Source organism: Oncorhynchus keta, unplaced genomic scaffold (assembly GCF_023373465.1).
Source record: "Oncorhynchus keta strain PuntledgeMale-10-30-2019 unplaced genomic scaffold, Oket_V2 Un_contig_5015_pilon_pilon, whole genome shotgun sequence".
Lineage (NCBI taxonomy): Eukaryota > Metazoa > Chordata > Actinopteri > Salmoniformes > Salmonidae > Oncorhynchus > Oncorhynchus keta.
This window is the reverse complement of record NW_026288077.1, coordinates 276344-290000: the sequence shown is the minus strand read 5'-3', so window position 1 is coordinate 290000 and position 13657 is coordinate 276344. Positions and strand designations below refer to the sequence as shown.

The window sequence follows — 13657 nt, the reverse complement described above, 5'->3', positions numbered from 1 at the left end:
CTCTCTCCACCTCTCTCTCTCTACTCTCTCTCTCTACCTCTCTCTCTCCACCTCTCTCTCCACCTCTCTCTCCCCCTCTCTCTCCACCTCTCTCTCCACCTCTCTCTCCACCTCTCTCTCCACCTCTCTCTCCACCTCTCTCTCCACCTCTCTCTCCACCTCTCTCTCCACCTCTCTCTCCACCTCTCTCTCCACCTCTCTCTCCCCCTCTCTCTCCACCTCTCTCCACCTCTCTCTCCACCTCTCTCTCCACCTCTCTCTCCACCTCTCTCTCCACCTCTCTCTCCCCCTCTCTCTCCACCTCTCTCCCACCTCTCTCTCCACCTCTCTCTCCACCTCTCTCTCCACTCTCTCTCCACCTCTCTCTCCACCTCTCTCTCCACCTCTCTCTCCACCTCTCTCTTCACCGCTCCCTCCCTCTCTCTCCCCCTCTCTCTACCCTCTCTCTTCCCCTCTCTCCTCTCCCTCCCTCTCTCCCTCTCTCACTTCCCTTCTCTCTCCACCTCTCTCTCCACCTCTCTCCACCTCTCTCTTCACCTCTCTCTTCACCTCTCTCTTCTCTCTTTCCCCCTCTCTCTTCCCCACTCTCCTCTCCCTCCCTCAATCTCTCCCTCTCTCCCTCTCTCACTTCCCCTCTCTCTTCCCCTCTCTCCTCTCCCTCCCTCTCTCCCTCTCTCACTTCCCTTCTCTCTCCACCTCTCTCTCCACCTCTCTCCACCTCTCTCTTCACCTCTGTCTTCACCCCTCTCTTCTCTCTTTCCCCCTCTCTCTTCCCCTCTCTCCTCTCCCTCCCTCCCTCCCTCTCTCCCTCTCTCCCTCCCTCTCTCCCTCTCTCCCTCGCTCTCTTTACCTCTCACTTTCCCTCTCTCCCTTTCTCCCTCCTTCTCTCCTTCTCTCCCTCTCTCTTTTCACCTCTCACTTCACCTCTCTCCCTCTCTCCCTCCCTCTCTCCCTCTCTCCCTCTCTCTCTTCACCTCTCACTTCACCTCTCTCCCTCTCTCCCTCCCTCTCTCCCTTTCTCCCTCCCTCCCTCCCTCCCTCCCTCCCTCCCTCCCTCCCTCCCTCCCTCCCTCCTCCCTCCCTCCCCTCCCTCCCTCCCTCCCTCTCTCACCTCTCTCCCTCTCCTCCCTCCCTCCCTCCCTCCCTCCCTCCCTCCCTCCCTCCCTCCCTCCCTCCCTCTCCTTCACCTCCCTCCCCCTCCCTCCCTCCCTCCCTCTCTCCCTCTCTCCCTCTCTCTTCACCTCTCTCCCTCATTCCCTCCCTCTCTCCCTCTCTCCCTCTCTCTTCACCTCTCTCCCTCCCTCCCTCCCTCCCTCCCTCCCTCTCCTCCCTCTCTCCCTCTCTCTCTCTCTTCACCTCTCTCCCTCTCTCCTCTCCCTCTCTCCCTCTCTCTCTCTCCCTCCCTCTCCCTCTCTCACCTCTCTCTTCACCTCTCTCTTCTCCTCTCTCCTCTCCTCCCTCTCTCCCTCTCTCCCTTTCTCCCTCCCTCCCTCTCTCCCTCTCTCTTCACCTCTCTCCCTCCCTCCCTCCCTCCCTCCCTCTCTCCCTCTCTCCCTCTCTCTTCACCTCTCTCCCTCGCTCTCTTCACCTCTCTTTCCCACTCTCTCCCCTCTCAGGAGTCTCTCGCTCCAAAACACTTCTCTCTGTCCCAGAGAGGATTCTTATCATGACTAAATTAGTTTTAGCCTTTAGAATGTAATCAAGTTAATCAAGTCTGTCATTATATAATTATATGTTATCAGTTGGCCTATAAACTATGCCTTTTATGATCTGATTTCCACAAGTTAAAAATAATCTAAAAGATTAGAGAACAAAAGATGCATTAATGATTTGGTTGAGTGTCTGATGTTGTGTAGGTTTTTATTTTTTGTTTTACATGTTGCTCGGTAACCTGGTGAGTTTATTAGTCCAATCAAAATGCCACCTACTGCTTCAGCTGTCTGCTTACGTTGTTGAAACAACAACAGATGGGTTCTTCTGTAGAACAGATACAATGTCTGCATCCCAAACAGCATCCTATTCCCTATTTAGTGCACTACTTTAGACCAGAACCCTATTCCCTATTTAGTGCACTACTTTAGACCAGAGCCCTATTCCCTATTTAGTGCACTACTTTAAACCAGAACCCTATTCCCTATATAGTGCACTACTTTAGACCAGAGCCCTATTCCCTATTTAGTACACTACTTTAGACCAGAGCCCTATTCCCTATATAGTTCACCACTTTAAACCAGAACCCTATTCCCTATATAGTGCACTACTTTAGACCAGAGCCCTATTCCCTATATAGTTCACTACTTTAGACCAGAGCCCTATTCCCTATATAGTGCACTACTTTAGACCAGAGCCCTATTCCCTATATAGTTCACCACTTTAAACCAGAACCCTATTCCCTATATAGTGCACTACTTTAGACCAGAGCCCTATTCCCTATATAGTGCACTACTTTAGACCAGAGCCCTATTCCCTATATAGTGCACTACTTTAGACCAGAGCCCTATTCCCTATATAGTACACTACTTTAGACCAGAGCCCTATTCCCTATATAGTGCACTACTTTAGACCAGAGCCCTATTCCCTATATAGTGCACTACTTTAGACCAGAGCCCTATTCCCTATATAGTGCACTACTTTAGACCAGAGCCCTATTCCCTATATAGTGCACTACTTTAGACCAGAGCCCTATTCCCTATATAGTGCACTACTTTAGACCAGAGCCCTATTCCCTATATAGTGCACTACTTTAGACCAGAGCCCTATTCCCTATATAGTGCACTACTTTAGACCAGAGCCCTATTCCCTATATAGTGCACTACTTTAGACCAGAGCCCTATTCCCTATATAGTACACTACTTTAGACCAGAGCCCTATTCCCTATATAGTACACTACTTTAGACCAGAGCCCTATTCCCTATATAGCTCACTACTTTATACCAGAGCCCTATAAGCCCTGGTGGAAAAGTAGTGCACTTTAAAGGGGATAGCATGCCATTTGGGACACTGACAGAGTAAATACATGGATGGACAGAACAAACCGCCCTCTCATCAGGTTACTAAGCAACACCTTCATGTTTATTATAGATGCCCAGCTGACTGCTGTGAAGCTACAGTGAGATCTCTGTTGCTGCTTATTGTGGTGCTGCTCTCTTTGTGTGTCTATGAGGAGATCGTTTTATTCCTGCTTTCTATGATAAACTGGGATAAACCATTGATGCAAATCACTCTTGGTCATAAAGGAGACTAAAGATCTTTTCTTGGGGCGGCAGGGTAGCCTAGTGGTTAGAGCGTTGGACTCGTAACCGGAAGGTTGCAAGTTCAAACCCCCGAGCTGACAAGGTACAATCTGTCGTTCTGCCCCTGAACAGGCAGTTAACCCACTGTTCCAAGGCCGTCATTGAAAATAAGAATTTGGTCTTAACTGACTTGCCTAGTTAAATAAAGGTAAAATAAAAAACATTTAAAAAACATTTTAAAAAGTACAGATAGGTGGGGTTTTAAAAAAAAACATATATCAGAAACCAGGCCGTCATTGAAAATAAGAATTTGTTCTTAACTGACTTGCCTAGTTAAATAAAGGTAAAATAAAAAAAAAAATGTAAAAATTGTCAGTCAACAAAAACCTAGTTTCTCATATAATTAATCTCACATTGTGAAGGTTTTGTGTTCTTATCTTGGCTGGGTAGAAATAGGTTGTTTAAGTGGCGCTGCAGTCTAAGACACTGCATCTCAGTGCAAGAGGCTTCACTACAGTGGTTCAAATCCAGGCTGTATCACATCCGGCCGTGATTGGGAGTCACAATCGGCGCACAATTGGCCCAGCGTCGTCCGGATTTGGCCGGGCTAGGCCGTCATTGTAAATAAGAATTTGTTCTTAACTGACTTGCCTGGTTAAATAAATATATATATAGTATATAGATAATAAACTGAGTCCTAATTGGTGAGCCCTGATTGGTTAGCCATGGTGAGTCCTGATTGGTTAGCCTTGGTGAGTTCTGATTGGTTAGCCTTGTTCTGAAAACCCTGAACGTGTCCTATGTATGGACACGTCCCACCTCTCTGAAAGACGCCCAGAGAACGTTGCATCGTGTGGTTGTGTCACTTTCTAACTCGTGTTACTGACCTTCTCTTTCAACAGACAGGACCGTCGTCATATTAATCAGTAGCCTTTTTCCTCGAGGTGCAGAGGACACATTTAGCCTCGTCCTGTTCTAACCAGGTCTCTCATCAGCTGCTGTGTACAACACTGCCTCATAACACACATCCCTTCACTGCAGTCGGGTCAAAGGGAAAGATACTGAAGGATTTTTACCATTGTGTCTTTCTCATTTCTGTATATTGTATGATTGTAAACTACTTTTTCTTTAGGAAAGTGTTAGATTTTTGGTGCTATTGCTGGTATTTTGAAGAGTTCTGTCATCTGGATTCATCTGGATTCCTCTCTCACCATGCTAGACCCTCCAACTCTCCCAGGTCACACCTAGCAACATGCATCTCTCCCCTCAGTGTGTTCAGTCCCTCCATGCTAGACCCTCCAACTCTCCCAGGTCACATCTAGCAACATGCATCTCTCCCCTCAGTGTGTTCAGTCCCTCCATGCTAGACCCTCCAACTCTCCCAGGTCACATCTAGCAACATGCATCTCTCCCCTCAGTGTGTTCAGTCCCTCCCCATTCATCCCACTAAGGCAACTGCATTAACCCTCGTTAAACCACAGTTAAATGAGGGTTACCTATTCCTCTGTCACTGACCCACTGACTGCTTTCAGTGGGGACGGTCTCACTGGTTAAAACATCATGCTGTGTTAGAATATAATAATCCCTAGTGATAATAATATATCATCCCTAGTGATAATAATATAATAACAATAATAATAATATATAATGCTTAGTGATAATAAACAATAATAATAATATATAATGCGTAGTGATAATAAACAATAATGATAATATATAATGCTTAGTGATAATAAACAATAATAATAATATATAATGCTTAGTGATAATAAACAATAATAATAATATATAATGCTTAGTGATAATAAACAATAATAATAATATATAATGCGTAGTGATAATAAACAATAATAATAATATATAATGCTTAGTGATAATAAACAATAATAATAATATATAATTCTTAGTGATAATAAACAATAATAATAATATATAATGCTTAGTGATAATAAACAATAATAATAATATATAATGCTTAGTGATAATAAACAATAATAATAATATATAATGCTTAGTGATAATAAACAATATTAATAATATATAATGCTTAGTGATAATAAACAATAATAATAATATATAATGCTTAGTGATAATAAACAATAATAATAATATATAATGCGTAGTGATAATAAACAATAATAATAATATATAATGCTTAGTGATAATAAACTATATTAATAATATATAATGCTTAGTGATAATAAACAATAATAATAATATATAATGCTTAGTGATAATTTAAAAATAATAATATATAATGCTTAGTGATAATAAACAATAATAATAATATATAATGCTTAGTGATAATAAACAATAATAATAATATATAATGCTTAGTGATAATAAACAATAATAATAATATATAATGCTTAGTGATAATAAACAATAATAATAATATATAATGCTTAGTGATAATAAACAATAATAATAATATATAATGCTTAGTGATAATAAACAATAATAATAATATATAATGCGTAGTGATAATAAACAATAATAATAATATATAATGCGTAGTGATAATAAACAATAATAATAATATATAATGCTTAGTGATAATAAACAATAATAATAATATATAATGCTTAGTGATAATAAACAATAATAATAATATATAATGCTTAGTGATAATAAACAATAATGATAATATATAATGCTTAGTGATAATAAACAATAATAATAATATATATTTTTAGTGATAATAAACAATAATAATACTATATAATGCTTAGTGATAATAAACAATAATAATAATATATAATGCTTAGTGATAATAAACAATAATAATAATATATAATGCTTAGTGATAATAAACAATAATAATAATATATAATGCTTAGTGATAATAAACAATAATAATAATATATAATGCGTAGTGATAATAAACAATAATAATAATATATAATGCGTAGTGATAATAAACAATAATAATAATATATAATGCTTAGTGATAATAAACAATAATAATAATAATATATAATGTTAGTGATAATAAACAATAATAATAATATATAATGCTTAGTGATAATAAACAATAATAATAATATATATTATGCTTAGTGATAATAAACAATAATAATAATATATAATGCTTAGTGATAATAAACAATAATAATAATATATAATGCTTAGTGATAATAATAATATAATAATAAAATAGAATCCCTATTGTTAACAATAATATATAATCCCTAGTGTTAACAATAATATATAATCCCTAGTGTTAACAATAATATAATATATAATGCTTAGTGATAATAATAATATAATATATAATGCGTAGTGATTATAATAATATATCATCCCTATTGTTAACAATAATATATAATCCCTAGTGTTAATAATAATATATAATCCCTAGTGATAATAATAATATAATATATAATGCGTAGTGATGATAATAATAATATAATAATAATATATAATCCCTAGTGTTAACAATAATATATAATCCCTAGTGTTAATAATAATATATAATCCCTAGTGATAATAATAATATGTAATCCCTAGTGTTGATAATATAATAATAATACTAATAATAATATATAATCATTAGTGTTAATAATAATATAATAATATATAATGCCTAGTGATAATAATCATATATAATCCCTAGTGTTAATAATAATATATAATGCCTAATGATTATAATAATATATAATCCCTAGTGTTGATAATAATATATAATGCCTAATGATAATAATAATATAATATATAATCCCTAGTGTTAATAATAATATAATATAATAATATATAATACCTAGTGATAATAATAATATAATATAATAATATATGATCCCTAGTGTAAATAATAATATATAATGCCTAGTGATAATAATAATATATAATCCCTAGTGTTAATAATAATATATAATGCCTAATGATTATAATAATATATAATCCCTAGTGTTGATAATAATATATAATGCCTAATGATAATAATAATATAATATATAATCCCTAGTGTTAATAATAATATAATATAATAATATATAATACCTAGTGATAATAATAATATAATATAATAATATATAATACCTAGTGATAATAATAATAATAATATATATAATGCCTCGTGTTAATAATATATAATAATAATATATAATCCCTATTGTTAACAATAATATATAATCCCTAGTGTTAATAATAATATATAATCCCTAGTGATAATAATAATATATAATCCCTAGTGTTAACAATAATATATATAATCCCTAGTGTTAACAATAATATAATATATAATGCTTAGTGATAATAATAATATAATATATAATGCGTAGTGATTATAATAATATATCATCCCTATTGTTAATAATAATATATAATCCCTAGTGTTAATAATAATATATAATCCCTAGTGATAATAATAATATAATATATAATGATAATAGTGATGATAATAATAATATAATAATAATATATAATCCTAGTGTTAACAATAATATATAATCCCTAGTGTTAATAATAATATATAATCCCTAGTGATAATAATAATATGTAATCCCTAGTGTTGATAATATAATAATAATACTAATAATAATATATAATCATTAGTGTTAATAATAATATATAATAATATATAATGCCTAGTGATAATAATCATATATAATCCCTAGTGTTAATAATAATATATAATGCCTAATGATTATAATAATATATAATCCCTAGTGTTGATAATAATATATAATGCCTAATGATAATAATAATATAATATATAATCCCTAGTGTTAATAATAATATAATATAATAATATATAATACCTAGTGATAATAATAATATAATATAATAATATATGATCCCTAGTGTAAATAATAATATATAATGCCTAGTGATAATAATAATATATAATCCCTAGTGTTAATAATAATATATAATGCCTAATGATTATAATAATATATAATCCCTAGTGTTGATAATAATATATAATGCCTAATGATAATAATAATATAATATATAATCCCTAGTGTTAATAATAATATAATATAATAATATATAATACCTAGTGATAATAATAATATAATATAATAATATATAATACCTAGTGATAATAATAATATAATATAATAATATATAATGCCTCGTGTTAATAATATATAATCCCTATTGTTAACAATAATATATAATCCCTAGTGTTAATAATAATATATAATCCCTAGTAATAATAATAATATATAATCCCTAGTGTTGATAATATAATAATAATAATAATATATAATCATTAGTGTTAATAATAATATAATAATATATAATGCCTAGTGATAATAATAATATATAATCCCTAGTGTTAATAATAATATATAATGCCTAATGATTATAATAATATATAATCCCTAGTGTTGATAATAATATAATATAATAATATATAATACCTAGTGATAATAATCATATAATATAATAATATATGATCCCTAGTGTAAATAATAATATATAATGCCTAGTGATAATAATAATATAATATAATAATATATAATACCTAGTGATAATAATAATATAATATAATAATATATAATGCCTAGTGTTAATAATAATATAATATAATAATATATAATACCTAGTGATAATAATTATATAATTATATATGATCCCTAGTGTTAATAACAATATTATAATAAAATATCATCCCTCATTTTAATAATTACAATAATAATATATAATAATAATAATAATATATGATCCCTGGTGTTAATAATGATTATAATATATAATCCATAGTGTTAACAATAATATAGAATCCCCAGTGTTGATAATAATATAATATAATAATATAGAATCCCTAGTGTTGATAATAATATATAATGCCTAGTGTTAATAATAATATATAATCCGTAGTGTTAACAATAATATAGAATCCCCAGTGTTGATAATAATATATAATATAAATAATAATATATAATCCGTAGTGTTAACAATAATAGAATCCCTAGTGTTGATAATAATATATAATGCCTAGTGTTAATAATAATATATAATCCGTAATGTTAATAATAATATAGAATCCCCAGTGTTGATAATAATATAATATAATAATATAGAATCCCTAGTGTTAATAATAATATATAATGCCTAGTGTTAATAATGATTATAATATATAATCCGTAGTGTTAACAATAATATAGAATCCCCAGTGTTGATAATAATATAATATAATAATATAGAATCCCTAGTGTTGATAATAATATATAATGCCTAGTGTTAATAATAATATATAATCCGTAGTGTTAACAATAATATAGAATCCCCAGTGTTGATAATAATATAATATAATAATATAGAATCCCTAGTGTTGATAATAATATATAATGCCTAGTGTTAATAATAATATATAATACCTAGTGATAATAATAATATAATATATAATCCCTAGAGTTGATAATAATATAATATAATAATATATAATCCCTAGTGTTGATAATAATATAATATAATAATATAGAATCCCTAGTGTTGATAATAATATATAATGCCTAGTGTTAATAATAATATATAATACCTAGTGATAATAATAATATAATATATAATCCCTAGAGTTGATAATAATATAATATAATAATATATAATCCCTAGTGTTGATAATAATATAATATAATAATATATAATCCCTAGTGTTAATAATAATATGTAATGCCTAGTGATAATAATAATATAATATATAATCCCTAGAGTTAATATTAATATGTAATGCCTAGTGATACTAATAATATAATATATAATCCCTAGTGTTAATAATAATATATAATGCCTAGTGATAATAATATAATAATATATAATGCCTAGTGATAATAATATAATAATATATAATGCCTAGTGATAATAATATATAATCCCTAGTGTTAATAATAATATAATATAATAATATGTAATGCCTAGTGATAATAATAATATATAATCCCTAGTGTTAATAATAATATATAATGCCTAATGATTATAATAATATATAATATCTAGTGTTAATAATAATGTATAATGCCTAGTGATAATAATAATATAATATATAATCCCTAGTGTTAATAATAATATAATATAATAATATATAATACCTAGTGATAATAATAATATAATATATAATCCCTAGTATTAATAATGATATAATATATAATGCTGGGTGTTAATAATAATATATAATGCTAGTGTTAATAATAATATATAATGCCTAGTGATAATAATAATATAATATATAATCCCTAGTATTAATAATAATATAATATATAATGCTGGGTGTTAATAATAATAATAATAATAATAATAATAATAATAATAAAATCCCTAGAGTTAATAATAATGTAATAATAATATATTGGATAAATCAATCTTGCTCTATCACTCTGCTACGCTTCTGTACATAGAACACCACCCTTCATTATGACCTCATTTCCTTTTCACACAGAAGGAAGTAAAAGAGACAGAAAAAAATAATATCTTGTTTAATAAGCAATAATCCTCTGGCTTGATATAGAATCACATGAATATATTTGACTGAATAGTGCTTACCTTTAACATGCCATGTTATCAACCCCTGTAAGCTTTTATTCTGCGCCCTGTTTACAGAAAGATGAGCTTCGGTAGTAGTAGGTTACACGCTAAGTTGTGGCGTTGACTTAACTGTACAGCAAGCAAGCAGCAGAACGTGACACGAACATTCACTTTTAATATTCACAATAATACATTCACAATAATATTTCATAATTTAATACCAGTGATGCATTTTGTTGCTCTATTGGCTTAAAAGATCTAAGAAGATAGTTTCAGAAGAGATGAGCCACCCCCCAAACACATTGTTGGAAGAGTTTAAGGGCTGAAAAGGAAGGCTTTTCCCTATAATAATGCCTGTCTAACTTGCCTCTCTTACCCCCCCTCCTCCTCTTGCACCTCCGCCCATCCTGTGTAGGGTTACTTTAGTGATCCTTGGAATGTTTTTGACTTCCTCATCGTAATTGGCAGCATAATAGACGTCATTCTGAGTGAGATCAACGTAAGTACATCGCCACCCCTCTCTCTCCACTCGCTCTGTCCCTCTCTCTCTTTCCTTTTCTCTTTCCTTCTCTTTCTTTGTGACAATCTTGTCTTCTATAGCACCATTCTCTGGTGTGGTTTCTTTCCCCAAAGTCCACCCTCCTTCCTTCCTCTCCCCTCTTCCTTCCTCCATCATTCATTTCAAGATGGCCGCTCTCATTCAGGGTTTCCAAGGCATCACGTGATGAAAAGAAGGTGCTTCCTCGTTCTTCACAGTACACAGAACAGAACAGTTGAGTGTTCTAGAGTACCGAAAGAGTTCTAGAGTACTGAAAGAGTTCTAGAGTACTGAAGGAGTTCTAGAGTACTGAAAGGGTTCTATTCGTTAGGCCTCAGAAGAGAGACCTGGCTCTAAAGCAAGACTGTGACATGTCCTAGGGTTTTCACTTTGAATAACAAGACACACTAACTAACCAAAGAAACTCAACTATTCTTTTATTTAAATGGATTGTTTTGGTTGTGATTTTGTATTTGTTGTTGTTTATTGATGTTGTTTTCCCACATGGACAAGCATGACTGGTCGCCGCTTTCTCCTCTCGATCATCTTGGATTCAGCTCCTTTTATTTCCTCCCGTTTTCAAACTTCAACTGTCATTTAATTTTCAACCAATGTCCTTCCTCCCTCTCTACCTTCCGCTAATCACAGAAGTTCATATATAACTGTTTTCTTTCTTATCTTTCCCTCTCTCCTTTTGTTGCTTCTTTTCTTTCCATTTCTTTTCTTTGTTTGTTTGTTTGTTTGTTTCTTCCACCCAACGCAGCATTATTTTGTTGATGCATGGAACACATTTGATGCCTTAATAGTTGTGGGTAGCGTTGTTGACATAGCGATCACTGAGGTTAACGTAAGTAGCCCACCTTTCAGTCTGCCTGCCTGCCTCTCACTCTCACCTCTGAGCATCAATAGAATGTAGACTATTGCATTGTCTCAGCACTTGTTTTGGGTTTGTTTTTTGTACATTTCTTTCAATGCATATTATCATCACAATTGGGGACATGTGAAGTCCCCAAGGCATGACTGACACTGTATAGCATGATTGGGAAAAAAAGGGTGATATATTCAGGCCTGAAGAAAAGTCATTGTAAAACATTTGTTTACATAAAGCCTTTAGCTTGTATGCAAAACTATGCATGTAGACGTGCATTTATTCATGAATATTTACTGGTGTGTGATGTCACCTTTCATGAGAAATTCCTGGCCTTGTTCATAATATAAACAAGAGGTGATTAGAATATAAACAGAAATGTATCTCCTATATAAAAGACATTTAGTCGCTATTGAGGGGCTCCCGAGTGGCGCAGCGGTCTAAGGCACTGCATCTCAGTGCAAGAGGTGTCACTACAGTCCCTGGTTCGTATCCAGGCTGAATCACATCTGGTCGTGATTGGGAGTCCCATAGGGCGGTGCTCAATTGGCCCAGCGTCGTCCGAGTTTGGCCGGAGTCGGCCGTCATTGTAAATAAGAATTTGTTCTTAACTGACTTGCCTAGTTAAATTTTAAAAATGCATTTTGTCCCTCTAGTGAATCTAGATATGTATTTTGAGACTTCCCATGATGAGACATGAGAACCATTGAATGAGTATTTACACTCTTAAAGGCAAATGTGAAAATGTTGCTTCTTCATATTCATCGTCTCCTGCACCACCCCAACATCAAATAGTGTGTTTCTAAGTAGTAAAATAAAATAAACGATAGAGGAAGATAGGTGTTTCGAATGACCTCATCAACCAATTAGTAATGCCTCCTCATAATTGGTTAAAATCACATGATGCACACCGATGATGTCATTGGAAACATGTATCTTCCTCTTATCTGTTTTTACTATGAAACGTAGAAACGCACCGTTTTCACCCATGTTGATGTTGGGGTGGTGCTGGAGAGGATGAATATGAAGTTGAAAAATGTCAAACATTCCCTTTAACACCAAGCTCACAGGTGAATCCTACAGTAACTCAGTACCTTTTATACCTGAGTCTATTGCATTAAATGGACCTCGTAGCTTATTTGGTCGATTGCTCAATCCTATAGCAGCTCGATACAGTCTGTAACTGTGTCAAATGACATTTGGATCGGATCCCCATAGTTGATCTGGGCTTATCTGTCTAATTGTGTCTGCCAGTCAGTTCATAAACCGGTCATCTCTCTGGGACAGCATAGCGGAATAGCCAGCTTTCCTTTCACAAGTCATGAAAGACACTTCACCCACTCCTCTAGTTTAGACGACAACAACCCATGGCTTCAGATCACTAACAAAGGCATCTTTCTGAGAACAGAAAACTTCAAATGCTACATTGAGTGCGCTGATTCTATTAGTTATAAACTGTTGTGTTGTTATTGTTGCGTTGTTATTGTGTAGTACTAGTGCTTTGTGTTGTTATTGTGTAGTACTAGTGCTTTGTGTTGTTATTGTGTA

The 13657-nt window shown here is 33.0% G+C and overlaps 1 protein-coding gene across 12 annotated transcripts in view; it reads left to right on the top strand.

Annotated features, from left to right (window-relative positions):
- The window catches only part of cacna1c (calcium channel, voltage-dependent, L type, alpha 1C subunit), a 108116-nt gene that overhangs the window by 50156 nt on the left and 44303 nt on the right, over positions 1-13657 (top strand). For all 12 annotated transcript variants that reach the window (XM_052509846.1, XM_052509848.1, XM_052509847.1 and 9 more), the window contains one exon: positions 11119-11202. In XM_052509846.1, the coding sequence (XP_052365806.1) occupies positions 11119-11202 (84 nt within the window). The remainder of the gene's footprint in view (positions 1-11118; positions 11203-13657) is intronic.